Below are 27,300 nucleotides of genomic sequence, written 5' to 3'. Positions count from 1 at the left end.
AAACCTGCCGATGGCTGCCTTTCCCCAGTGCGTTTCCCTCCCTACAAACAGAGATGATCCTGATGGAGCGCAGTGCTGGAGACGAATGTTTTGCAGACATGACATGTGGGCTCCAATCAACACAACAACTCCTTCGTTTCCTTGAAGCACGTATTTAGCAGTCATTAAGCAGTGCTCCTACAGCCTCTGCAGGCCTCACCAACAGGGCTTGGACGGCCGTGTGGGACGGGACTCTTCCACACTGCTCAAAAACCCCACAACCAACCCAACACTTAAAGCAGTGTAAATAGAAATTGTTTCCGACAGTGCTAGGTGTTCCAGCCCGCCCACTGACCTCCTCTCTGCTTCATTTTCTTCCCCCCGTTTACTACAGGGACCTTACAGACAAATCTGGACTAGCAGATGACAGAGGGCTGCTGCTTTACCACGGGAGTTTCCAAACGATCCGATTATTTCCACTCCGCCTTTCACAAGCTCAACTTCTCAAACTTCTTGTAAAATATTAAACATGGAAAATTGCACTAGCGATCATAGTTCTGCATGTGTCAATTTATGTTCCGAGCGTAATTCACCACAAATGGATCATGTTTTATGGGCTACATACTTTCAGCTAATGGTGGAGTTTTTATATTTAAAAACATTCTCAAGTACCTCTGGGGGTGGCAGAACAATGAAGAATGGTATAAGAAGGCAAAGCATCAGCGCAACGAGATACCAACAATTTGGAGTTAGCAAGAAGAAGGCATCTTGCATTTAAATGTATCTGCCTCTGACTTGCCGGTTTCAACATCAGAAAATAGCAAAATAAATGAAATGGATATTAATTAGAGAAGTGCCTGAGTTTACTGGGTGGGAATCTGGTGTTTTATTCTTGTAAAACGAGGTGGAAATTTTGTGACATGTAAACAAAAGAATGAAATATCCCTTGTCAAGCTTTAGGGAGGATGCTCCAGGCTCCTTGGTAGCTGCCGTCCTTGTAGCACCATGACCACCTGCAGCGCCGTGGGGCACCCACTGGCTCCCCCAGCCCCACAGGCACCTGGTGCTTCCAACCCAGCCATCCAGCCCTTAGGGAAGGTTTCAGAGCCCTGCCGTGCCCTCTCTAGGAGGCTGAAGAGCAATAACTAGCAACTCGACATTCTCCTGCCCTGCCAGCTTCGTAACAACATCTCGGCACCACAGCCCACGTAGTCTGAGGGTGCAGGAGGAACTCAATGTGCAAACGGTGCTTGAAGGGCTCTCAGAGCTTCCTGCAACACCCCCGAGCCCACCACAAAGCCCAAACCCTCAGCTACAACATCAGATGTTTTTATCACACAGTAGACAGTGCCTGGAGCCCACCAGGCTGGACAACAAGCAGGGACAGAGGGTCACCTCCTGCCTGCAGGGCAGAGAATGGCAATACCAGAAAGGCATGAGGTGCTGGGTGAAGGCCCAAATTCACCTTCAGACCGCAACATGGCCAAGCTCGGCAGCAGCCAGGAAGGGAGCCGTGGGCAGGAAACTGCCTTGCCTGCAGCTGGGGCTCCCGAGCACGGAGTTCTGGTTTGAAGGAATATGTTAAACACAAGCTCTTCAGGAAACAAACCCATGTCAGCCGAAGCCAAGAACAGTCACCTCCATCTGGATGGAGCACCCGAGAGAAAGTTGACTGCAAATCCCACCATATGCTCCAGACATTCGGTACAAAAGCCTCGGGCATCCTGCTAAACTTCCAGAAAAAAAGGGAAAAAAAAAAAACTTTTTCCAACGCTTGCTATTTCTTCTCTCTTGTAAGCTATATTCCTTCAGCTCTTGCCTAGAAGAAGCCTTCCCCTACAAAAGCAGCCCCGGGAAATCTGACAGCATTAGGTCAGCCCAGCTGCCACCCACGCCAGTGGGGTTTTGCAGCACTAGCAGCAGGAGGCTCAGCCATCAGTCTCTTCCCATGGGAAGCTCCAAGGGAAGAGAGCCTGGCGAGAGCTGCAAACTAAGGCATAACACTGCAGGTCTCTTCCCAACCAGCCGGGAGAAAGGATGCCCCCGGGATGGAAGACCCTGTCCTTCCTGGCTCCCGAGGCTTCTCTGCATTAGGGGGCAGTGTAGGAACAGCGAGCGACCGGTGCTTTGTTTTGGTGCATCTCGCAGGCTAGCTGCTGATGCATAGCTAACACGGCCACAGACATTGATTTATGTGCAACTTTCCATTTCATCAGAGCCAGCGTTACCGAGCCAGGCAGGGAGCACGCATTTGGAAGAGAGGCAGGGCCATGGGGGGGGGGAGGGCTGGGATGAGCAGCCCCCACATCCTACGCCCCCCTGATTTACTACAAGGAAGGTCTTGTTCTAATAGCTTGCAATTTTTAATTTTACCTTGTGCATTTCCCTGGCACTCCCCTTCCCCAGTGCTGGAGCAGAGGAGATTGACGCGAGGGATCTGCAAACGGGCATCAATTCAGCTTTCAAAACAAAAGCAAAAATGATTTCGATGACCTTTAGGAGGATGAGCGAAGGGTTTGTTTACTCATCTTAAAGGGACAAAGAGCGAGATTTAAATAAAGGAGTCTACCCACGCTAGCCACGAACTGGCCCCCCATTAGTCAGGAGCATGGCCCGATGCCAGGCGCCACAGTCTGCTGGCACTGCACGGTGCCCAGGCATCCAAAGGGCGCCCAGGGCCTCTCCTTTCCTGTCGGGCTTCAGGAGACGCCGAGGGCTGCATTTCCCTTGGCCTTGAGCCTAAAGGTCGCTGCTGAGCTGCAGCGCAGGGAAGGCTCTGCCTGCGAGCCGGGTGCTGCAGACAGACTCCTCTCCTCTTGTCTCTGCTCCTCCAAGCTCACGCTTGTGTTTTTCTGGGCCACCAGCTCCCGAGAGCTGCCTCTCATGTTTTTTCACTTTGCCACCTTCACTCGTAGGGGCTGTAGGGGTCCTTGCACCTGGGGAAGCAGTGCAGGGTTTCTGCAGCCAGCACTGGAACAGGCTGGTTTGCCGCAACTGCCATCTCAGCTCCTGGCTGGTTGCCACCACGATGCCAGGACATGATCTGTCCCTGCACTAGGACCTCCAGAAGCATTCTGTGCCTGCTGTCCTTAGGCAACCTGAGCCCTCCAAGTCCCTGGTGCCTGCAGTATGGTGCAGAAGGGTGCAGGAAGCTCTGCACTGCCAGCTCCGCACTGCTGGAGCAAGATGCTGATGCTCCCCGATGCTCACATTCCCTCCAACCTCCATTTTTCCCTTGCAGGAGATGGACTGACCAGATGGAGATCTCACCTGGCTCCTGAGGTTGGCACATAAAGGGTTGGGGAGAAGGACTGTAACTGTTTCAGTCCTCTGCATCTCCTGTGACCTTTTTGGTTTCACTCTCTTAAGTTCAGTGCTTTAATTTCCTCCAGAGATAAGAAATTAACCCTGAGCTGCAAACAGCTCGATGCAGAGCCTCCAGCCCACCTCTGCAAGAGCTCGTCTCGAGCACGTCTTGAAGCTGGAACGAGCCAAGCACCCGCAATAAATCAGACGGATTTTCATGGGGGTGATGTTCTGCCTGTGTTAAAAGGTGGGATTTTTCTTCTCCCCTCCTCCTCTCTTTTTCCAAGGCTGGGAGGAGAAACCAGATGTTGGAAGGCTTTCAGGAAAGGCAGTCTCTCGAGACGTCACATGTGATCCATATGCATCGGCACCCAAACCTCCTCCGCACCTAATCCCAGAGCAGCGACCACGCTCCCTCCCTCTCTTCCCCAAGCTCTGGGGGTGGGTAGCAGCTCCACGCATGGTCTGCTGCTATTTCTGTAGGGTTTTCAGGAAGCCCCCAGCAAAGCTCCTTAGAAAGAGGAGCTGCTTTTGAGCCCCCATCGCAAAGGCAGCCCAGCTCCTGGTCCAGATGCACCAAAGTGGAGATCTGGGACGGGCTGTCTGCACTTTGAGCAGACCCTCTGTGCCAAAACACTATGAACAGCCAAAAAGGAAAGCGGGGGGAGGCCTCGGAAGCTGTCAGTGGGAAAATGTCAAGACCCGAGCATGAGCTGGGGCATCACAGCTCCTCTCCCTCACCTTCTCCTCTTGGTGAAATCCAACCCAGGCTTTTGAAGCCGTGCCCTAACTTCTTGCCAATTCTGTAACCCTCGCAGATCTGTGTGAAGTGGGAGCTTGAGAGGACAGTCATCTTTGCAACGGGATGAGATCAGGACTTTTGGAAACACATTTGTTGGAAGTAGCGACTTGGCACTTGAATTGCTGGCAGCAGCTATGACCTGCGAGATAGCATCTCTTCTGCTCGCTTCATCCCGTGTCACAGAGCACTGCTACAAGATTACCCTGTTTTAGGGTTAGCACTCAATATCGGATACTCTTTATTTTGTCATACGCAAGTTCAGGAAATGGGATCTCTCTAAAAAAAGCAGCAGCCCTCCTTCCCCCTTCTCCAGCTCCACGCACACAAGTTGTGATACCACGCTGATACCGCTCCCATAAATCACAAGCACTTTATCAAGTTTGCCTGTCTACTGCCCAAGAATTTCTCCCATATACAAATCACAAACCCAGATAAAAAAAGCAGCTTGCCAAAACAAATATCCCTTTCAACTGTTATCCCATTTGTTACACAGACAAGTGCTTATTCCTCAAGAAGGAAGATCTTAAATGCACCATGAGCTTACGGTGCTACGAACCACTGCGTATCGTGACATACAAAGAGATTCCAAAGACATTAAAAAAAAAGCCCCACACTTAAAGCTTTGATTTCTAAGTGCCAGTTGGAAACCCTTCCATTAGCATCATCCAGTCATATGTTACCCTGTCTTCTACCTGAGCTCAGCGTGGGAGAAGGAACGCACAAGAGAACTGTGGGGACTTTGCTAGGTATTGGCTTACAAGGTGCCTCCATGGCATTTGGGGCCTTGCACTTGGATCGAATCCGCTTCTGCCTGCAGCCACAGCCCCCGCCAGCATTTGTTAATGCTTTCGGTGATTGCATTTGGAAAAAATCAAGTGGTTAACCAGAGGGGGAAAAAGTTTCAGGAATCAAAATCCAGAATGTTTTCAATTACGCACGTCTGTTAAGACCAAAGAACAAATACAATCTCAACTCAAACACAAAACAAGCAGCTTTGGAAAAACATCAATTGCAAATATACAGTAACCTCTTCGAGCAAGATAAATTCGCTTAGGGCCACGAAACCCAGAATGTAAACGTGGAAGGAGAGCGGGGCATTCACAAACAGGTCATCTATAGCACAGGGCTTTGCGAGGCTCCCCGTGGGGACAAACGCACGGTGCTGACGGCAAGGCGCGAGCGGCTCGTGCATCCATGGACGCCCCATGGACGCGGGTGCCGGGAGGAGCAGCAGCCTACCTGGAAGAAACCTGGTGGGATGGGGCCCCCGGGCATCCCGTCGTTCGGGGGAATGTTTCCAAGCACGGGACTCGGGGCGGCAGCTGCGCTCTGCAGGGAACAAAACCAGGACAAACACGTTGGGTTCGAGTTGGAGTTCAGGAGCTGTGTCAAGGCTTTTCAATCACTTCTCTTCGCCCACCTCCCGCTGTCCACTCGCTGCTTCAATTCTGCACCACAAAGAAAACACTCCCCATACTACAACCAGGGGTTTTTGTTATAAAATCGCACCCAACCTGCGGCTTGTGCATCCCTGCTGCAAGCCCCAGCGAGGGCACGAGAGGCTTTGCCACAAAAAAAGGAAGGGGCCAGCTGCGGGTTACCCAGACAGCCCTGCTTAGCAACTGGATTAATATTTACTTCCCGCCCGCAACGCAGGCCGATGGACGAAGGCAGTGTTCTGGCAGGGGGACCAGCAGCAGGGCTGGCCATGGAACAAAGGGCGCCTGCGTGGCACGGGGGGCATGTGGCCGTGGCGCCGAGGAAACATCGGCGCGGTGCAGGGCTGTGCCCGGGTGGGAAGGGGGAAGAAACGGACCTTGCCTAAAAACTGCTGATGGCAAAATGTCTCTACCGGGTCAGTAACCATCCTAAGGAATAGAACAAACAACTCGACTCTTTTCCCTGACAGTCACACTACTGTTTGCCTTTTGAAAATTAATCCCTCCATTTCTGGGGAGGTTATAAATGAGCTTTGGTGATGTTAACTGGTTTGAGTCTGCTCGATCACTATACCAGCCCCTCCTCTAGGTTTTACGATGGACTTCATACCCAAAGCTATGCAACAGAGCTAGCACCCCTTCCTCTGCTCATCCCAACGGCACCTCAAGGAAATCCCATGGGCAGGGATTGCTCCATGTTATTCTAAACCCAGAGCTTGGGCAGGGTGACCCCACCAGACACCGTGTCCCACCAACAGCTCCATTCGCCCACCATAACCCAGGTGGGATGGACAAAACCACGTGCACCAGCTTCTGCTCTGCCCACCCCGCACCTGAGAGCTGTGAGCATCCTTCAGGACAGCATGGGCTGGCTCTCCAGACAAGGAGCCTGTCTGTAAGAACTGACCCCTGCCTGTGCCCCCCATCCCGCACCCCACCGCGGGGCGAGGAGAGCAGGGCATCCCAAGCAGCCTTCCTGCAAAACCAGCGAAGGCCAGATCTGAGTGTTTTTACAGTTAATAAAAAGAAGTCCTGGCAGGAAAAATAAGCCTACCCATTCCAGGCTCTTTTTATACTTCAGACGGCAGCAAAAATAGAAAGAAGAGGGAGTGAACCCATTTCTCCCCCCTTCCATCCCCCCAAGTGGGTCAGCTATAAAAGTAAAACCAAATCTTAATCCAAGGCCATGAACATATTGCAGTTTCTCTGCAAAGCAGATGAATGTTCTTAATGCAAAAATATATAAGACCAAGCCCCCAACTGCAGCGAGCCCATTTGGAATTTCCTTTATTAAACCCTCTATCACGCAAAACGCTGCTCTCCAAAGGCAGCGAGCGGCGCAATAAAGCTGCCAAGGTGATATTTTATGGTTTCAAGAGATTTCCAGCACACCATAATCTCTTGCTGGGGAATCTCCTGCGGCAAGGCAGATCCCAAGGAGCAAGGGGACCGTGGGGATGTCACCGGTGAGGCGCAGGGTTGGCACTGCGCAGTGAAGGCAACAGCAGGCCCAGAACCTGGCCAGCAGAACCACCAGGAAGCCTGGTTTGGATACAAAGAGTGCCTGGGTCTAATAAAACAAACACAGCTTTTATGCCTTTGTGATGAACTGAAGTATGCTGCACTCCTCTTCCCTCTGCAACAGGGAGCAGGGGGAGGAGGGCGATGCAGCCAAAGAAAATCTTTAAGCAAATGCACATTTTTCCACAAAACCACAGAATATTTTTCCGCGATAAACACCCCGAAATCTCACCTATGCATTCGCCGTGTAAACGTGGATTTAACGTGCCTTGCACATGTGGCGCTTGGCAGGGCTCAATAATTAAAAACCCACAAGTGCCCTGAGCATATTGTAGGATGGGAGCCAAATTGGTCAGCCCTTGATGAATGATTTACAAGGCTGCGAAGTGACATTTTATTTCTTTTTATTCCCCTCCCTATCACCACCACTAAGGTAAACACCGAGGCACCTTTCGTCGTGCTGGAGCAGTGCTGCAAAAACCCTGGACTGTGCCCAGGAAGAGGAAGAAGGCGGCAACTGGAGCACCAGGAACAAAATGCCTGAACCCAACGCTGTTCTCCCCAAGCCCAAGGGTGCACATCCCACACCCAAGCTGCTCACCTCAAACCCAAAGGGTACGTGCCCCAAATCCAAGGTGCTCGCCCCAAGCCCGAAGATGCATGCCCAAACTCAAGGTGTATGCCCCAAACCCAAAGGCACGCACCACAAACTCACGGAACCCTTCAGCATCTAATTCCTGAAGAACCCTTCATACCCTCTTGGATTACTTTCACTGCTTTAGCTAAGAAACTTTTATATGGGCTTCTCCCATTCACCCGCAGAACTCTGCTCCCTTCCACCAAACCAAACATCTGCAAGAAATGGGACCCTGAGGAGCAAAACCAAACCATGGATGCAATGCCTGGGAGAGTCCAAGCCCATCCCTGCTCCAGGGCTGGGCTTAGTGCTGCCATTTGGCTGGAAAGGGATCGAGCCAATTCACCTCGGCACAGGGGGGCCAGCATGCCTGCACATTCACATTTTATTAGATGGTTAATTTGCTCTGTGCTGGAAAGAAAACGCAGTTCCTAGGGCACGCATCTATAGATACACGCATACATAGATACATATTTCCTACCTACATCGGATTTTTTCCCCTTTTTTGGTGTGATGACAATCTAGTTCTCCACGTTTCGCTCCCAAATCTCGGCGCTCGCTTAACACAGCAACTCGGTACGCCAGCAGATGCCGTCTAAGCCTTTAAATCGTGCACTAATTGCACTAATTGAGCTAACAGTCTCTGTTTCGTCTCCCTACCCTGAGTCAACCAGCGTCTTCTGGTACTGCTGTAGAGATCCAAGCTGTTGACTGCAGTGTTATTTTGTCAGCCATTAAATGATTCATCAGAGTCATTAATTGATTTATTACTGCTGCCTGCAAGTATAGCTTTGCAAATAAAGAATGATGTAGGTCAGAAGGCAATAGAAATTGGACAAAACAACACAGCCAGGAGCTGGATACTTAAATTATCCGTAAGAGTCCACTCACGGCAGCCCACCAACATCGGGCTACAGGGGGAAGAAGCAGAGAAAAAGAGCGATGCGCTGCGCAGCCAAACCCAGCAGCACCTCTGCCGGGATGCGCGGCCAGATCTCCCCACCCTGGGGACACAGCGGCGATGGGGAGGTGACGGCCACCACTGCTGTCAGCACGCGGGGTGCCCTGCCGTGGTGCCTCCCACCCGCAGGCAGTGCGAGGTGCAGTGGGATGCAGGGAGGACGGCTCCGGCCGGACAGCGCGTACATCTTGTGCAGCCATGTGGGAAGTGAAGGCAGGAAACGGCTCTTCCGAAAGCGGAGCGTAATCGCAGGCAGCGCATGAAATTCATGTGCCTTAATGCAGCAATACGAAGCCTCGGGGCAGGAGGCTTTAAATCTTGGTTAGTTTTTTCAGCTAAAATCTATCTGGGATGTAAAAGGGCTATTAAAACAGTCTTATTTTCTTAACCTAATCCTTTGGAAGAAGCCAGGTTATTCAACTCTATTAATTGCATTTAATAGCGGAAGGGCAGGGAGGTGGCACAGCCACGCCGCGTGCCCTCACTCTCCCACCCCAGTGCCCCGAGCTGCTTCATGCCACTCCAGCGTCACCGCAGCGTGGGGACACCCAGCGACCCGCTGCCCCTTGCTGGCCCAGCTCCACTCTTCCATGCCAGAACAGGGATGCCGGGGACGCGTCCTGCCGGGACGAGGACCGGGGTTTCATTTATTTTCCTGAACGTGGAGCTGAGCTCCGTGCTGGGCTCGAGGGCTTGGCAGCAGCGGGTGCTATGTGAGCCCCTCCCGGCGCCCGCCGGCTGCGGCGGTTTCCTGCCCCCCCGGCAGATTCAACCTGCGATCAGCATCCTCCCTGCGGCACCGCCCAGGCTGACGGCTGTGGGGCTGCTCAGACCTGGGCTGGGAGCACAGCACAGCAGAGCAGGATCTGCAAGGCAAGGTTTGCAGCAGTGGCCAAGAAGTTAGGATACAGGAGCAACTCACATTTGCAGACGCTCCACTTGTAGGTTCTCAGTGTGCCCTCTGTAAGCCCTGGCATGAGCACAGCCCTCTGGTGCAAGCACGCAGAGGTGGTGAGCACGGAGCTGCGAGCTGGTACCTACCCATCTGCTATTGATTATTTGGCATGGAGGAAATAAACTAGCGTGCAGGTCAGGACTTAAGCAGGTCGTGTAAACAGGTACTACTGAATTAAATTGGACTCTAGTTAAGCCTTTTCATCTCATTAAAGCTGCCTTCATCTCACATGGTGAGGTTTTAAATTTAATAACAAGACACTCCCACACCTCACTGTAACCTGATTAACGCCGGAGGACGGCAGCACAACGCCTGTGCCACGGGGGTGGCTGTTCTGCATGGCCCCACCTTGGCGTGGCTGCAAGCATCTGAGCTGCATCGATGCAAAACCAAAAGCAGAAGCACGGGGGGAGGCCAGAAGGACGCTGCTGGACGTGGGGGCACCTGGGCATCCTCCCACGTTCCCAGCCAGAGATGCTTTACAAATGCAATGCGGCACACGGATGTCCCCACAGGGATGGGAGGCACCGGCTCCATGGGAGCCAGCTCTCTGCATTTATGCAGCAATGCTGTTTTACCACGTCCTGCATAGGGCTGCCCCCTTGTAAGTACAGATCTGTAACAGGTTGCTGCTTCCTTGGAGGAATGCTTCCAAACTAAGCTGTGAGCGACAGCAAAATCGGTGCTTACGTGATTTTCACAACTTTCCCTTCCTGCATCTCCCAGCACAGCGCACTCTGCCACGTGCTGCCAGGGCTGAGCAGCGGCGAGGCCACATCTGGCTTAGTTGCACCCGGTGAGCTTGTTGTGATGCCTTGAAATGCATCGCCTGAGAGCACAGGGAAGGAGAGCAGTCAGGGGAGCGCATGGGGCGACTGCTGTCCTCACTCCTCAAAAAAGAGAAAGAAAACCCTACCCCTATCTTCACATCTGAAGGCAAAAAAGCCAACAACAACAACAACAAAAAAAACCACCCAGCAAAGCATTCAATGCTGTTTCAAGCTCATACAGTTTTTTTTTCCCCCCTTGTAAAGGATAATCTGAGACAGCAGCTCCAACAGAGCAGCTCCAGCCACAAAACAATAGGATTTTAATCTCTTAAGTAGGCGGCCCCCTTATCCCCGGGAAGGAAACCCCTTCAGTCATTTACAAGTTTGTAAATAAGGATCTTGGTAGCATCTCGCGGACATCTGCTCCGCAATCCTGACAGTGTTACTGCTAACATTTACAAACATCCTTACGCAAACACACATCACTCTCTGCTGATCTTGCTTTATCTAAATATATCCCAAGGAAATAACTTGGCAGGGCTGCAAAATTTCACAGCAACCGAATTAAAGGGGAGAAGGGTAAAAAAAAAAAACAAAAAGGGGGTGGGGGGGGAGGAGAGGAAAGGGATAAAAGCAGGAGGTGCAGGAGGCTGAACACAGCCAGTCTTGGTTCTGTGTGAGTACAGAAAGGTGACGAAGGGGAACTTGGGGGAAGTTCAGCAGCGGGCTCCTGGCCTTGGTGCGGGCTCACAGATCCTCCCCACTGCCCCACAGCTGGACTGGACACCCCTAATTAGCTGCTGTAAATACGCAGGTATTAATTACTAGCTATTCTCCTCTAATAATTCCAGCAACAGACGTGCCAAGCTCTTTTCCAGCAATCGATACTATCCATTTGAGGGTCCTCCTGCCAAAAAAGTTATATAAAATAATTATATAAATTTTTCATTAGATAATGCAATCGCTTTGGACTATTAATCTACCGCCCATCCATCAGCACGGGGTGCTCGGCTCCTCTGGTGGCCACGCTGCTGCAGGGGGAAGCAATCTGTATTTTTCTCCCACACCAAACACAAGCTTTCTTCCCCTGGATTTGCAGGGAAGGGAAAAAGTGCTGGCAGCGACGCACTGGAGTTTGCACCGAAGTTGTGTGTCTTATACCAGATGGCCACATTGAGTCACATTGGCCACAGCGCTCCCCACATGGAGTTCTCCTATTCACCAGCCTTCGTAAAACCAGAATTAAGGGAAAATTTCAAGGAAAACCATCCCCAGCTGCTCCCAAGCCATGGGAGAGCCATGCCAGAATATGGGGAGAAGGATTTGGGGGCAGGTTCCTTCAAAGACATGTTTCAGCTCTAAGCCCATCGAGACCGGGACCAGATCTTGTTTGTGAGTGCCACGCAGCTCTGACGCTATGTAAACACTAATAAACTGAAAGCATGCCACGCAGCTTTAATTTTGCTTTCAACCAGGAGGCTGTTGGCTTTGGCAGATAGGCTTCTGTTTCACAGCGCCTATACAAATCGCTGCTTCTGGGTTTTTTTTTCTGCCTTGTTACAGTTTGAAATTGCCAAGTAAATTTTGGAAAGGGTTTTGAGCAAGGCGAGATTTAAATCGGTTATTTAATTGAAAAAGAGAAAAAGGCAGATAATCCAGGGCTTTAGGAAAATGCCACACCGCTGCACCAGGTGCACTTAAGAGCAGAGCTTTGCCTTGTCCCAAGGATGTACCAACAACCAGTGGGGACGCTGCCAATCTCCAGGCTAGACAGCACAGCACAACGTGCCTCCAGGGCATCCAGCACACAGGAGCGACTGCCACGTGAAGGGCGGGTGGTACATATTGGAAATATTTTCAATTTCTTCCTACTTTTGGCACTTTGCATTCCAACTGGCTGACCTTACCCATGAAGCCCAGTCACAGCAACGCAGCTTTAGCTGAACGCCAAGCGATACATGATAGATTAGGTTGGAAGGGCACCTAACCCTCACCCAAATCCCCTTGCAGGACTCCTGGAGGTGTGTTTTTTTGTGTGTGGTTTAGCAGGAAACAGCGTCATCTCCACCAAAGCCAGCCACTTCCATGGCTGGGAGGTGGGATGCTCCCCCATCACAAAGCAGGACGCCCCGCATGCCAACCCGACTTTGTGTATTATCTCCTGCCACAGGGAAAGGGGAAATTAATGCAAATACTATGGACATTCTCCCATTCTTGTCGTGCATTTGAATGCCAAAATATCACATTTGCTTAAGCCTATTTTACTGCTAGCAGCTGGCTGTTATTATTCCCCAACACCAAAGGCAAGGGCGAGAGAGTCGGTCCCGAGCAGGTGAACGCCATCTGCCCGTCCCCGACAAGATGCCCGCTTCACTAAGACAAAAAGCCGGCAGCTCAGCAGTGATGCTGTGCAGAGCCAAGGGCTGAACTCCGTAGTCCTCGGGGGTCCCCTCCAACCCCCACCAGCAGCATCTCAGAGCACCCCAAAGCTGCACTTGGGCTGTGCACCCATCCCGCTCCTCCAGCACGCTCCAGCCCAAGATGCTCCCCTGCAGCAGGACCCCAGCAGGGCACGTTTTCAAGGGGAAGCTCACCAAAAAAAAAATAATCATCTTCAAAGGAAAACGAGCATAACTGCCCATTTCTGTTTTCTCCCCCATTGTTAGCAGCAGAGTTTGTTTATTACAGTTATTCGTAGGGGCTGCCCCAAAAAATACTGTTTCCTAGGTCCAGTAATTGCTTGAGGCGTTTGAAAATTAATAGAGCAGCTCAAGTGCAGGACAGGAGGAGTAAATCTGACGTAAGCTGCCGTGTAATTCAGCACGGCGTGCGCTCACGGGTGGCTTTCTTCACACCCAGTGGAGCCAGAGGCTAATGGAGCCTGGAGGCCGGTCAGCTCCCCAGCACCAGCACGGAGGGATTTTTCAGGTGAAGCAAAAGCATTTCATTTGCAGAGTGTCTGTAACTATGTTAGGCATGCTCTGCAAGAGGATACAAGGTGCGCAGCCCTGGGACGGAGGTAGAATTCAGCATATAAATCTATGAAGGGAAAGGCAGTACATCCTCGTCTGTGTACCAAAAACACACAAGGATACCGAGGACAAGTAACTACGGTCTTTCCTAGCTGCTCTTAGCCAAGGACAGCTTGCTGGTGTTACACATCAGCTGAGCTCCCAGCCCAGCATACCCAATGGGGACTGGGCACCTCCAAAGCTGCCTGCAAGGGGCTCTGATAGAAGTGCCTTTTGTTCATCAGTCACTCTATTTCTGACTGCTCACTGAACACTCTGGCGGGTTGAAACTCCAAACTGTGTTTCTCTTACAGCTTACAAAATGTAATTATTGCACTTCTAAGAGCAACTCTCTCCATCCAAAGGCAGTTAATACAAACTCTGCATTTATGAACTGGGAGCTTTCTGAAGCCGGCACCGGAGGAAGTACCCTATAAAACCAGCGTGCAAACCCCTGCCCCTTGACCCAACCATAAACTATTACGCGAGGCAGGAAAATGTAAAGTCTTGGGAGCGTAAGAAAAAATGCACTGCTGGCTTTCAGGCAGTCGAAGTGGGAGAAACGATGCAAGAATGCTGGGTATCACTGTAAGGTCTAACGTAGAGTTAAGAAAATCCTGCTGCAGAATGGGTGGGCACAGGGTCCACCAGACTAATAGGGATGAGGGACTGGGGTGAGCCTGGCAGCTCCAAGGGGTGAGGATGAGAGGTTAGTGATGGTGATGGGAGTTGTGCCCACAAGCGAGCGGCAATCTGGTGAGGATGGAGATCTGATGCTCATGGACGGTCCCTGCTTGGGTTTTTTTCCCTCATTTTAACACGCTGTCTGATTGCCATAAAGAAGAGCTGTCCCTCTGAATCACCGTCCTGGGAAAACTTCTGCCAGCCCCAGCAAGGAAGTGACATCAGGGCTGAGGGGCTTTTGTGCACACAGCCCCCTGCCAAGCTGCACAAAGAGCCAGAAGCTTTCTAAAGGCTCCCGTGGCCTGGAAGGGCCTCTCTGTCTTCCCCCAGGCTCCAGCTTTTGTATGGCCCTCAGATCCATCAGCTCTGCTCAGAGTCCAGCCTCTTCTGCCTACAGTGGCTGCAGATTTTACCTCCGGGTGAAAGCGGGGAGAAAGGAGAGGGCAGAATGGGGGCATGGGGAGAGCTGGGAGAAACAACAGAACGCACTCGGAGGATAGATAGGCAATGGCTCGAAAAAAGTGCATCGCCGAGGAGACGCTGGGGGCTCTGCCAAAAGGAAAAAAGTGTCTTCCCATTTGAAAACAAGAGTTAATTATAGAAAGAAAAAAAAAAAAAGAGGAGGGGGGGGGGGAGGGGGAAAGAAAGAAAGAAATAGGAAGAGGAAAGCGTTAAAACCATCTGTGCCACAGGGAAGAGGCCGGGGCTGCGTGCGCAGGCGGCAGCGCCAACAGCTGTGCTGGAGCCGCCGGCACCGCAGGGACCGGGAGCAGCGCGGTCCCTTCCCTTCCCGCCCCGTCGGCAGGGCCACGGCGCGGCGTCCCCCGGCCCACCTCGCCCCGTGGTAACCGCTGCACAAATATTTACCTAGCTGGCTTTTAAACAAAACCGAAAAGCCGGAGAGTTTAAAGTCCATGTCCCGAACTGCTCCGGTCTCGCTCTCGCCTCGCGGTTGCGTTACCACCGCCCGCGCTCCCGGCTTTTACAGAAATTCCTAGCAACTGGCTGAAATAGCACTCACAGTTCCTAAAGAAACGAGCCAAGCAATTAAGACCTTGTGTGATGTCGGCAGCCCGGCGCTACTGGATTTTGGAGGAGAGCGACTGCTCCTCCAGCATCCTGAGCACACGGCGGGTACCGCGCCAGCCAAGGAAAACCCGCACGATGCTCTCCCCTTTGGGGGAATGACTTTTTGGCACACGACTCTGCTGGCAGAGGAGATGGAAGGGCCTGTTAGAGCTGGAGAGATGGGCATGGAGCCACGGCAGGACGGGCAGCGGCACCATTGCTGTGCTGCATGGTATTTTGGGGACGGTGGGGCTGAACGATGCCTGAACACGCAGCCAGTTCATTGCAGAGGAGACCTCACGCTGATGAGCTCGTATATAGATTCACCGCAGAAAATAATTAGCCATAATTAAGGGCTTCTGGTTTATGGCTCAAACAATTGTTTAAACAGCAGAGCCCTGTTCAAATTAAGTTCAGGACTTGCCAATAAATATTTCTTTACTGTGTTACAGCTTAGTTTCAAACTCCTGCTCCAAGCAGCCAGCCCTTGCTGGAGAGGGACTGCTTTTCCTGCAAGGAAGCGCACAGCCATCACAGACATGTGAGCTGCTTGGCTGGACCCAGCACAAACCTGCTGGGGGCAAAAGGGAGGAGAGTGGCAGAAAAAAGCCTGCCGGAGCTGGAGAAAATGCCAGCAGATGAACCATGGCAGAGTACAACGGTTTGGTGTAGGGACTGCAGCAATGGAGCTGCGCTCACCAGTCTGTCGGGCACCTGTGATGTTCGGCACCATGGTAATGCCTTATTCAGATTCCTTAATAACTGGGAGATGCAAACAGTGAGGAGAGCAGCACTACTCAAACCTATTCTCAGATGGACAAGTACTTTGGCTCAAACAGCAGAAGCAGCTTCAGGCCCCTCCACACAGTATCCACCACTGCATGTCCCCCTGCTCTCGCCCCACCTGCAGCACTCTCCCTATGGAGAACATATGGCACGTCGCACGTAATTAGAGACATAACGAGCAGAAATAATAAGCAAGTTTGGTTTCTCCTTCACCACGCGCTGCTCCTAGAAAGCTATCGCTCCTCGATCTTCAACACAAAGTCCAGAACATCACACCAGAATGAATTCTTCAACACTCACCTATGGGAACCCCAAACACTCCTGTCCCCTCCCCACAAAATACCCCCTATTCCCAAATTTGCAGCAACACACAGACATTTCCTATCATCAGACCAGAGAAGTCAACTCTAAGTTCAAGAACACCTCTCTTGCGCCAGCTCATAAGTTTTGTATTTTGGAAAGACAGGGCAAAACAGAGTTAAACGCAAAGACCAATATTCATATTGAGACAGCTTCTAATAGGTTTCAGTTTGTTAAGTAGCTTTGAGATTTTTGCCTTGAAATGCCATGCTGCAGGCACAGCCGTACACTGTCCAGATGCACTGAGGGTAATTTATAGAACTGTGCTCTCTGGAGTAAAGAGCCATTGAGGGAAATATCAGGTTAGTAGGATAGCTAGAAGAAATCTGGTCTGGGTAAAAACCCGGAAGCTGCTTCACAAACTGGGAACCACAAGGGTTTTTTCCCCCTTTTCTACTAAAATCAGCTCCATTAACCCTATGTAGATGGGCAGGGATCTGTAGGCGTGCCACTGTCACCAGGGAGCCGAAGCCATCACAGTCCTGCAGCCCTGAGCAAGGCAAAGCCACCACTAACTAAAGCCTGAGACGCTGGGCAGCCTCACCTCTTTGCACCCCCAGCCCCTGCAGGAGATGGCTCTCGGTGCCACTGCTCCTTTGGGAGAAGCCTGGCTGTAGGGATGGATGGTGCACACAGAGCAACTCTAGGGCCAGAGATGCTCTGCCTCAGGCAGGCAAAGCCACAGTGATTTAGCACCTCAGAACTAGCATCTACAGAACGCCTGTAAATCTGCCCAGTGAGGATGTTTCCCAAGAGCTGTTTTTAAGATGGATTACCTGAAATCAGGCCAAATTGGTCTCACCAGTTCAGCCCAGCAGAGAAGAGCCTGGTACAGGGCAGGGGAATATCACGGATGGGGAGGCCACTGGCAAGCGGAGATCTGCAGAGGGCAAAGCCACTCTGCAAGGCTGGAGCAAGGCTCGCAGCCAGGGAAGAGAAGAAAGCTCAGAAACCCCTGGAAACAGATCCACGAATCTACTTAGGAGCTGGGAGCATCCTCCTGCTAGCTGCCGAGCCCAAGGGGGCCGCCAGCACTGGTGGCTGGGGCTTGTCACAAGCGTCATCTAGGAGCACTGTGGGAAGCATACACAGAAAATGACCGTACCATAAACCAACTCAACTTTATGACATGAACGTTTTAAGACGTAGCAAGAGCCTTTGTACTGTGGACATAACTGCAATATATCAGCTAGCGATCACTTACACCAAGATCTAGCACTCCAGATTTTGCAGCAAAGGCTGACTTAAAGACCCATATCAAATACATTATGATACCACTGTTTCCTGTTACCCATGCTGATGATTCAATTAATTTGAAAACATCAGTGAAACTTAATTTCTCCATTAACCCTGCAGTCCCCAGCAAGAGCAGACATGGGACAGAGCAGCAGCCTGCCCAAGTTTGTCTGGGCCCGAAGGAACAGAAGGGAACGCAGATGCAAGAGGAGCGAGACATGGAGAAAGCCTGGGTAGCACAAGGTCTTTTCCAACTCCTCTGTAGGAACGGCAGGAAAGATGGAATAGGGACTAGGTTAAAGACTGCAGGATAGCATCTTTGAAGTGCTTTAGCCTCAAAACGCTTTTACACAAACAGCTCGCTCTTCAGCTTCCACTTTCTTTGCACTAGCGCAGCTCAAATTAAGCTGGAAAAAAATCAAACATGATACAGAGCACAAGATGCCCTGGATGCCCCTATCCTCCCTACCAGCCTTGACCTGCCGCCCGTGGATCGAGCAAAGAACAGCAATAACAACATGAACACGAGCAAGGCGACCGAGCCACCGTGGGATGCGCAGCCTCCTGCTGCCAGCATCCATCCCTCCCGCCTGCCGCAGAGCCACGGGAGCCTGCCCAGGTCTCGCCTCGCAGGCATCAGTAGGGCTAAGGGTTAACGGAGACCATCGGAAGGAGCATGAACTCAATGAAGGCAAGCTGTTCTTTTCGGAGGGATGGGGGAAAAGGTTGCCCTTTCAATATCTGCATTAATGGCTTCCATAAAGCGACCGCCTTCCGGATGGCCGAGCGCGCGTCCGTCCGCCTCAGTCCTCGGGTCAAGCAGGGCTCACCCGTGTCTTCCTGGGGCTGCAGAGCTCGCTGTGGAGGAACAAGCAGAAGTGACACAGCCGCCTGGCAAGCTTCCCTCCTTGACACGCAGCCGGAGAAGAATAGTCAGCCTTAACCAGAGCCCTCCCATCTGCTTTTGTTTTCCAACGTGTGCTTCAGTCCCGGGCTCCGCTAAGCCCCTGAAGTCAGCGGGCATCTGTTCTCCTCCACCCATCGCAATCTGCCAGAGACTGCCACTCTGACAGCCATCAATCACACCGTAATGTGCTGACCACAAGACCCAGTGGGACATAATTTTCAAGTCAAATGCAGCAGTTAGCATAAAATAAAGCACTGCCCTGTTTTTATGATTCTGCAGCTGCAGCTAGGGACTCTGTATGCAACAAAAGTGAGGGGGAAAAAAGGCACAGGAAAATGGCAATTCTACTCTTCTGAGTCATAACAATTATGACGTTGTGATAAGAAACGTTTTCTATGAATTTTTAAGTACCAGTAATCCTGTTTTGCAATTGTCCCCTGGGAACAAGGCGACAGATTGAATGGGGCTGACAGTTATTTCCATCCTGACAAACACGGCTCCGACTCGCCGTCTCCTCCCTCGCCCTCCGCGCGCAATGCTCAGTGCAGAACTTCCCGGCCCCTTTCCAGCACAGAGCCTCACAGACCCCGAGGAGCAGCACTGTGTGGGGTTCTGCTCAGCAGTGTGTCCTGACAGCCAGAAGGGCCAATGGGGCCTTGGGGAGCAGCAGGACCATAACAGAGGGGGCTGAGAGGAGCCCTCATGGCAGCCACAGCTCCTCAATGGGAGCAGAGCTCTACTCTCTGGGGATGGTGACAAGCCTGAGGGAACGGCACGGAGCTGCATCAGGGGAGCTCAGGGAGTGCTGGGACAATGCTCTCAGCCACAGGGTTCAGGTGGTCCCACGTGGAGCCAGGAGCTGCTCCTTCCAATTCTGGACATTGTGTGACTCTATGATGAGCTGCTCTCCATGCCCTCTTGCACCCAGCAGCCCTGCAGAAGCAGACCTGTCCACCCTGCACAAGCCAGACCCAAAGTCCGTATTTATTTGTACATGCACAAAGCTGCCTTCAGCTGTGCACATGGGGAGGAACGGAGCGAAGTCCCTTTCATGCAAACCTTTCCTTCATAAAAGCTGCAGCTCTGTGCTACGAGGAGAGCCAGACGCTTGGGATACCTTCATTCCATCCATGGCAGCCACCCTCACCTGGGCCTGGGAAGCTCGCAGGCACCAAGCCAGGGACAGCACAGACCCACCATTCAGAGTGCTTAAAAACACAACCAGCCACCCTAAAACCCTGCAGATTTGCCTCACTCGCATCGAGATGGACCACAAATGAACACAGAAAAAGGTGCCTTTTCATCAGAGTACTTTAAAGCGGGAACAAAATCACCTCCTCTGTAAAACGTGCACCAGCGTCAGAATCAGCGCACGCCAATGACTTTGTTTTGCAGGGAACCAGATAAATAATGGATGACGAAGGAGAGCTGCCTCAGCTCCGCTCTGGGCAGCCCTTCCCCACACACTCGGCTCGCAGCCCTGAGGCAGGCACCAGCCCCAGCTCTCATGCTCTGATGCAGCAACAGAGCCCTTTCCAGCTGCAGCCATGAAGAACTCAAAGATACGTCCGTAAAAACCCCATAAAAAGGAACAACTAAGTTTCCCCATCTCTCCCTGCACTCAGACCCGTTGCAGATCCAGGACAACACCAACACTCGTCGTTCCCCTGTGCAAATAGGGCCGTGCTCCCCGCTCACCTACAAAGGAAGCCTGGGCCTTTAAGCGTTATATAGCCAGAAGACATTAAAAACAGCCTGTCAATTTAGATGCAAATTTATTTTAGATGCGACAGAGGGCTTACAAAAGAAGGTGCACTATATGCTGTTTTCTTCTGCTAACACTATTGTGATGTGGCTCCCAAGTGTATTAGAGCGTATTAGGATGGGTGACTGGGTAGCTCGTGGGATTGGTAATGGGATACTGAGACTTTCACCTCCAGGTCAGCCTCCAGAGCAAATCCAGCCCGGCTCAGCAGCGGTGGGAAGCCTTCACAGTCCCCAGGCTGCCCAAGTTGGTAGCTGTCAGTGGGGTTGGTGCAGAAGTGTGGTCAGAACCACCATTGCTCTAAACCCCTGCTTTTTCACCACGCGGCTCCACACTCTGCCTCACTGCACTCATCCACACTCTTCTAGGCAAGTCATCCCAGGTCCTGCATCCCTCCCTTTCTGCTTTGTTTCCCTTTGCCTTCCTCCAGCCCAACACCCAGAGAGATGCTGCCTGCAGAGAAGCCGTGCTTCCCCGCCTGTCACTCTTCCAAGCATTTCGGAAACAAGCAGGGCTGGTAACAAGAACAAAACCTCTCATTTGCTTGGGCTTTGATTACACAAAGGTATGAAGTATAATCACAGAAACTGCCTGACAGGAGTTTTATTTAGGTCTTATTAATCTCACCAAAACATCCGCCTCGCTCTCCGCTTCCAGGCGCAGGACACACAGACACATGGCAACGCACCCAGAACGGAGCCCCACACAACCCCACTCCTGGGGCACCACCATAACCATTTCTGCAGAAAGTTTGGCTCTGGCTGCTCTGGCCAATGGCAGGCATCTCTTTAATCAATTCAAATCACATTTTCTGGAGATAAGTGTCACACTCTCAGCTGCCAATAAAAAGCAAGCTGGACAGCAGCAAAACACCCCATGCATGCTACAAAGTCACCGTGCAAGCTTGCAGGGTGATTATATATAGTGTTCCCCTCTGCAAAAACCAAAAATAGTTCCAGCCCAATTGCCAAATTTCAGACTGCTCTGCTCAGGGGGAGCCACTGCACCCCAAGCTGCTCCCCACCTGCTCTCCAGGGCTGCCCTTTGGGATGGTGTCTGCAGAGAAAGGTGTCGAGTGTGCCATCAGCACAGACACAGGGCATCAGCGAGGTGGACTTGTTTTATGGATGTAAACTTACAGACAGGTCCACAGTGTTAAGCTGGAGGCCCAACAAGGTTCCCACCAGCACATTTCCAAACAAAGCGCTCAGCCAAAAAGCTGGTATTGAACACCTGAATCACAGAATCATAGGGGTTGGAAGGGATCAACCTCTGCCAATGTCTGACATGCATACAAAGTGGTATATAAGCTGGCAACACACATAGGGAAACACTGTACAGAGTTCCTTCAGCCTCCTCTTGAAGGACAGTGAGTCAGTTCAAGGGCCTTCTTCAGCCCAGCACACCTCATTTGGAAAAGGCCACGAGAGCTCACCTTGAGAGCTTTCACATGTTCTACAGCTGAAGTTGTCCTCAGGTTTCCTATTTCTCCTTAAAGGCCCTTTGGTTTTGTTCAGAAAGTGCTTTCTTCTCCCTCTGCTCAAGCCACCCACTCCTGCCTTTTATATCCCCGGTGAAGCCATGCAGAGAGAAGTGCTGGTGCTTCACTGCAGCCATCTCCAGCAGCCAACGCGGAGGTGAAGCACACCCTGATCAGGGGAAAAGCTCCAGGTGCCTGCCGACACCCCCAGCTCTGAACACCTTCTTCAGCACAAAATCAAAAATGACGTGTATGCCAACAGTCTCACCGTGGAGCCAAGCCAAGAGGCAATTCAGGACTACATGCTGCAAAACCACTGTGTTTGCAGGCAAAACTCATCTTGAATTTCGGGTTGACCTCCTAAACGCAAGCGTTCTGGAGATGCTCACAACCTCTTGCAAAACTGATGGAAAAGCACCCATAATCCAGAACAACCCTCATTGGGAGGTCAGCACATAGCTGCACAGAATCATAGAATCACTATGGTTAGAATAGATCCCTAAGATCATCAGATCCAACCTCAACCCATCTCCACCACATCCCTCAGTGCCGCATCTCCGAGGCTCCTGAACACCTCCAGGAATGGTGGCTCTACCACTAACCTGAGAAGAAATTTTTCCTTATATCCAACCTGAACCTCCCCTGGCCAACAATTCCAGTCCTACCTCAGGCACACCGGGGTCCCAGCACAGAGCCTGCACAGGAACCCAGAGACAACCCTCACAGCAAAACCACAAGCACACACATTTCTCTTTAAGAGACCACCTGACATTTTGCCTTGCTGGGGAGGGAGTTTGCCTGCAGGTTGCAGAGAAGGGAGCCAGCCCCAGCCCCGCACCCAAGGACGGGTGGTACAACAGCAGAGCCGGGGGCACCGCTTGCACCCAGCGAGCGCTTAAATCCCTGGCGAGGCTGCACGAGCTCCAGCCGTTCCCTCGATCCAAGCGGAGCAGATGGCACTCACAACACTTGCGGTTCCGCTTCCCAGCCGCCATCACAGAGCTGCTTCTCACAAGGGTGGAGGCGGGGGGGTGGGGGGGGAGACGGCGTGGTGTGGGTTTTTTTTCCCTGGGAATTTTGATTTTTCTTTGGGGACGAAAAAAAAGGGAAAAAAAATACATATATATATGTAACATTGTGTGGTTAATGTGCCCCTGGCAGTCAGAGCGCAGTACTCTGCACAGACCGTGTTTGCCAGCTGTCCAGCAGTCTGCCCAGTGACCCATAAGCTTGAGGCTGACCACTGGAAACCCCTTATCAGGAGAGACAAATCCCAGAAAGCCTCACAACGCAGAGATGGAGGAAAGAAGGGATGAAGTGATCAAAATAAGGGCTTTCTAGGGATTTTGCCTACTTGCCTGGATTTTCTCCCGTTTGATCACTCATCCCTGCTCGCTGAGGGGCACCTTCTGCCTCTACTGCCTTCATGAGGAAGGCAGGGATTTGGGAGAGGCGTGCTCCAAAGGGGAGAGAAAGGCAAGCTGTTTCAGCTCCCTGGTGCCTCAACCCTCCCAATGCCAGCACAGATGAAAGCAGTGAGAGATGGGGGCCGGATGCTACATGCCATGGATGAGGTGGCACACCACTGTCCTCCCCAGGGATAACCAGCCTCTGCCAGTCAGCACGACTGCACAGGAAGGAAGCGCCTCACTGGGGTCATGTTAATTGCTTTTGCTTTCTTATCTGGAGGTGGAGCTCTTTAAGCTGGGGCTTCAACCCCAGCAGCACCGCAGATGGGAATTGGGGGCAAGCACGTCTCTGAGCCCTCTGCTCTCCAGTGCCCTTCTCTGTGCACCAACCCACTCTGCACCTCCTTCCAAAGAGCAGTCAGGAGCTCAGCCCTTTCCATCCACTGCAAGCCTCCAAACTGGGGGTGCGCAAACTGCACTGCCTGGCAGCATCAGGCTCTGAAAGCAGAAGCCAAAGGACCACAACACCACGGGGCTGAGCCCAGTGCACTCCTGCAACATCACCACCAGCATGGAGGGATGCAAAGCCCCAGCTGTCCTGCACACCGCGGTGATGCTGCATCCCACCACAACGGCCCCAGCCAGGTTCTTCTTTCTAGTGGAAACCAACACCTAGAGTTACACTTTGGAAGCATAAATCTGGGCACCACAGACACCAGATTGTGTTCAGCAGTTGCATTCTGCACAGCTTAGTTACACATAACAAAAGTACGTGCTCCGCGCTGCCTCTTTCTTGCCTGGGGATGAATAAAATCTGAAAGATGACAGATCAGCACCTCCATCCCAGCCCAGCCCCACGCTCGCTCTGCTGGAGATGCAGATAAACAAAGGCAGCTCTCCCCGCTGTCCGCACGCAGCTGCCGGCACCAGGGCACGCTGCACAAAGAGGTCTGCAGTGACAGGGTCGGCAGGCCAGGCACCTTCTCTGTGCACAGCAGCACTGCTCTGGGGTTGCCTGAGCTCATGGCCCCTCGGTGCACACATAGATTTGAGAGGCCAAGGGAGTTTTCTGCTGCAGTTTCTTAAATTAAGTGGCAGCTGCAGCTTTGCATGGGTGCTCGTAACAGCGAAGGAAACAGCATGCTGCAAGAAGCCAACTTCTGGGAGGCTTCCATTAAAACACAGCCTAGAGTAAGCCGTAATAACACTGCACCGTGCTGCCCCAAGAGCTGCACTAAGAATTGTGGAATGGCTTGGGTTGGAAGAGACCTTAAAGCCCACCCAGTTCCAACCCCTGCTGTGGGCTGGTTGCCCCCCACCAACTGCACTGCCCAGGGCCCTATCCAACCTGGCCTTGAAGGTCTCCAAGGATGGGGTATCCTCGGCTTCTCTGGGCCGCAGTGCCAGGGCCTCCTCCCCCAAAACATCACAGCTGGAGTAGGACATCACTTCATCACTTTTTCCACTGCTGCAGCCCCGTTGCGCCCCAGCCCAGCTCCCCATGGAAAAGGCCCATTTCTGGGCAGTAGATGAGGGTAGAACAAGAGAATTTGGGTTTCTGAGGTTTCAGAAGTGCCCATGGGAACATTTCCAGCTGCAAAACAAGGGGGGAGGACACATTACAGTGCGATGCCAAAAAGGCAAACCCTATGGAGAGAGCAAAGCAAGAAAGCGTATGTGCCACCTAAAAGGTAGCACAGCCACCACCTGAGCTCCCCACCCCCAAAAAAAAATAAAAAAAATAAAAAAAAACGATGCCAGGGAGGCAGCAGGGCTGGGGCAGGGCAGCTGGGGCCAGGGGGTGTGCAGGGCCCCCGGGGCCATGCTGAGGAATGCCCGCGGCGCCGGGCGCTGGGAGCCAACCAGCTGGAGAGCCGCAGCCTCATGAAATAATGAAATGCCAAACCGAGCCCTGCATCTTCCACAGTCTCTCAGGTCACCTACCAGATTAGGAGGCCTGTTGCTAAGGCAACCATATCTTGCAAGTGCTAGCTGAACTTCCCCATAATTTTTAACCCTTTAAGGAGAAAAAAATAAATAAATAAATAAAAATTAAAAAGGTTATGCTGACAGCACAACCTGACGGGGTGCAGGGAGAGGGGGGTGGGGGGAGTGGAGAGAAAAAATGAAATGAAAGCTGAGCGCCCCAGAGCTGCCCCGCTCGCTGCACGCCATGCTGGCTCCCTTCCAGGAGGCTAATAAAATTATTCAGCATATGCACGCGCAGGCGAAACCCAGCAAACTTTCTATGTGCCTGGCAAGGCAATGGACAAAAAAAAAAAAAAAAAAGTCGGGTTGTGCATGTAAAATGGGGACAAACAATACGGAAAATAAAAATTAAGAAACAAAAAAGCCCAAACAACAGCAACAACAAAAACTTTTTAGCACCCCTGGCTGCCTTGCAGACGTGGGGTGGGGACAGATGGCCGACGCTGCACCCCAGGACGGGGTCTCCTCCCTTTGGAGCGCCCCACGGCTGTGGCTGTGCAGAAAGCAACATGCCATGCACGGGAGGGAAGGCAAATCCTGCCCGGTGCTGGTGTCAGCGGGGGGATTTTAGGAGGCTTTCCAGGAATTCAGTGCGCTGCGGGGAAAAACGACCTCTTGCACGTTAATGGTATGAAGGGCCTTGGGGAGGGGGGGAAAATAACATGCTGCGCACTCAAGGCGTTTTCTTGCTCTGTGAGAGTGAAGTTGAAGCATCCCAGTGTAATGCACAGGTCCTGGGAGGGAGGATAACAATCCACCAGGGGCAGACAAAAGCGGGGAGCATCGAATATTGGGAAAACGAGAAAGGCTGGCAAACAACAGTGGAAAAAAAAAAAGAAAAAAAAAAGGAGGAAGGCAATGCACAGGCAGCACAAGGGGGAAAAAAAAAAAAAAAAAAAAGAGGGAGGGGAGAAAAAGGCATGGAAACGAGGAGAAAATGTGGAGCAGCATAAATCAGGAGCGCGGGGGGAGAAGTGCCTGGAGGAGAGGAGGGAAGCAGGGCCAGGGAGGCAGAAAAGCACGTGCTGCCTTTTCAATATAAGAAAGGGCAGGCAGATGCAGCTCGGCTCCCCACACCCCTGCGCTGCTAGGGAAAGGCCCCCGGCTGTGTCCAGGAGCTCGTGGGGTGCATTTGGGGCCAGGAGCGGTGCTGGGGGCTTATCAGCGGGCTGCACGCGGGGCTGGGTGCGGATACGGCCCCGGCAGAACCCTGCGGGCAGGCGGCTGCCGCCTCCCCCAGCATCTGCTCCGAGCCAGAGTCGGAGTCTCCTTAGCAAAGGAAAAGCCTCCGCTGGCACCGGAGCAGAAGACGCTCGATGGAAAAAATTAACCGTGTGATAGCCGGGCTTCGCGGCACGTAAACCCCGCTGCACAGCAGCTTTAGGCACTGGTTTCACGTGGCTTCCTGGCTCTGCCCTGCTGCACGCGTGAACAGTAGGCAGGCACGATGCTCTGCACCGAGCCACGTGCTGAACATTGCTGAAGCCTCCTTTCTTCATCCCCTCCCCAAAGCCTAGCACAGGGCAAGTGCAGCAATCCCTGCTGAACCCCCACAAATGCAGGTATTGGGGTGCTGAGACCCCACGCTCTGCCTGGGCTCTTGCAATCACAACTCTGGGGCGAGATGGAAACTTTCCCTTCTTCCCATCAGCCGCAGGACCTGCAAAGGTCCATGCAAATCCCTTGGAAGGCTCTGTGGTGCCTCCCTCCTTGCTCTCACCTGCCCAACACCACGCCAAGCGGCTTGCAGGAGCTTCCTTAGCTGCGTCTATCAACACCAAACATCTGTAACCGACAAAATTTACAACCAGAAATAAAGAGGAGTGACCTTCTCTGTGTTGAAAGACATCTAGGTTCTTGTATTACAACGATGGGGACAGGCAAAATTCATTATCTCTAATAGCTGTCCTTATAACCAGATTAAACACAAAGGCATCAATTTCATATTCCTTGACCCGCCACCGTTCCCACCCTGAACCGAGGGGAGCTCCCCTCCGCTGCAGCAGAGCTGGGTGATGTGCAGACAAAACCCATCAGTTCAAATTAAGTTCATGTTTATGCATGCAAGGACCTCGATCCCTCCTCTCTGCATGGAAGGAAAACAATACCCCAGGTTGCCTGCACGCACCCACCCTGTGCCACTGTCCAGGCACGACCCACAAGCCGGTGCCCTGATCCTCCTGGTTCTTCTCTGGGCACATGATAGCATCACCAAGAAGATGTATACGTGTCCCC

General features: G+C 52.2%; 1 protein-coding gene across 7 annotated transcripts in view; it reads right to left on the bottom strand.

Moving 5' to 3' along the window:
- Positions 1–27,300, bottom strand: part of SSBP3 (single stranded DNA binding protein 3) — a 51,097-nt gene that overhangs the window by 12,702 nt on the left and 11,095 nt on the right. For 4 of the 7 annotated variants that reach the window (XM_052666035.1, XM_052666037.1, XM_052666036.1 and 1 more), the window contains exon 5: positions 5,327–5,416. The exons of the other annotated variants lie outside the window; for them this stretch is intronic. In XM_052666035.1, the coding sequence (XP_052521995.1) occupies positions 5,327–5,416 (90 nt within the window). The remainder of the gene's footprint in view (positions 1–5,326; positions 5,417–27,300) is intronic. 7 annotated transcript variants of the gene reach the window in all.

This window comes from Tympanuchus pallidicinctus, unplaced genomic scaffold, assembly GCF_026119805.1.
Source record: "Tympanuchus pallidicinctus isolate F22 unplaced genomic scaffold, pur_lepc_1.0 scaffold7, whole genome shotgun sequence".
In the NCBI taxonomy this organism is placed as follows: Eukaryota; Metazoa; Chordata; class Aves; order Galliformes; family Phasianidae; genus Tympanuchus; species Tympanuchus pallidicinctus.
The sequence above is the reverse complement of the archived record's forward strand: the minus strand, read 5'-3'. Positions and strand labels throughout refer to the sequence as shown.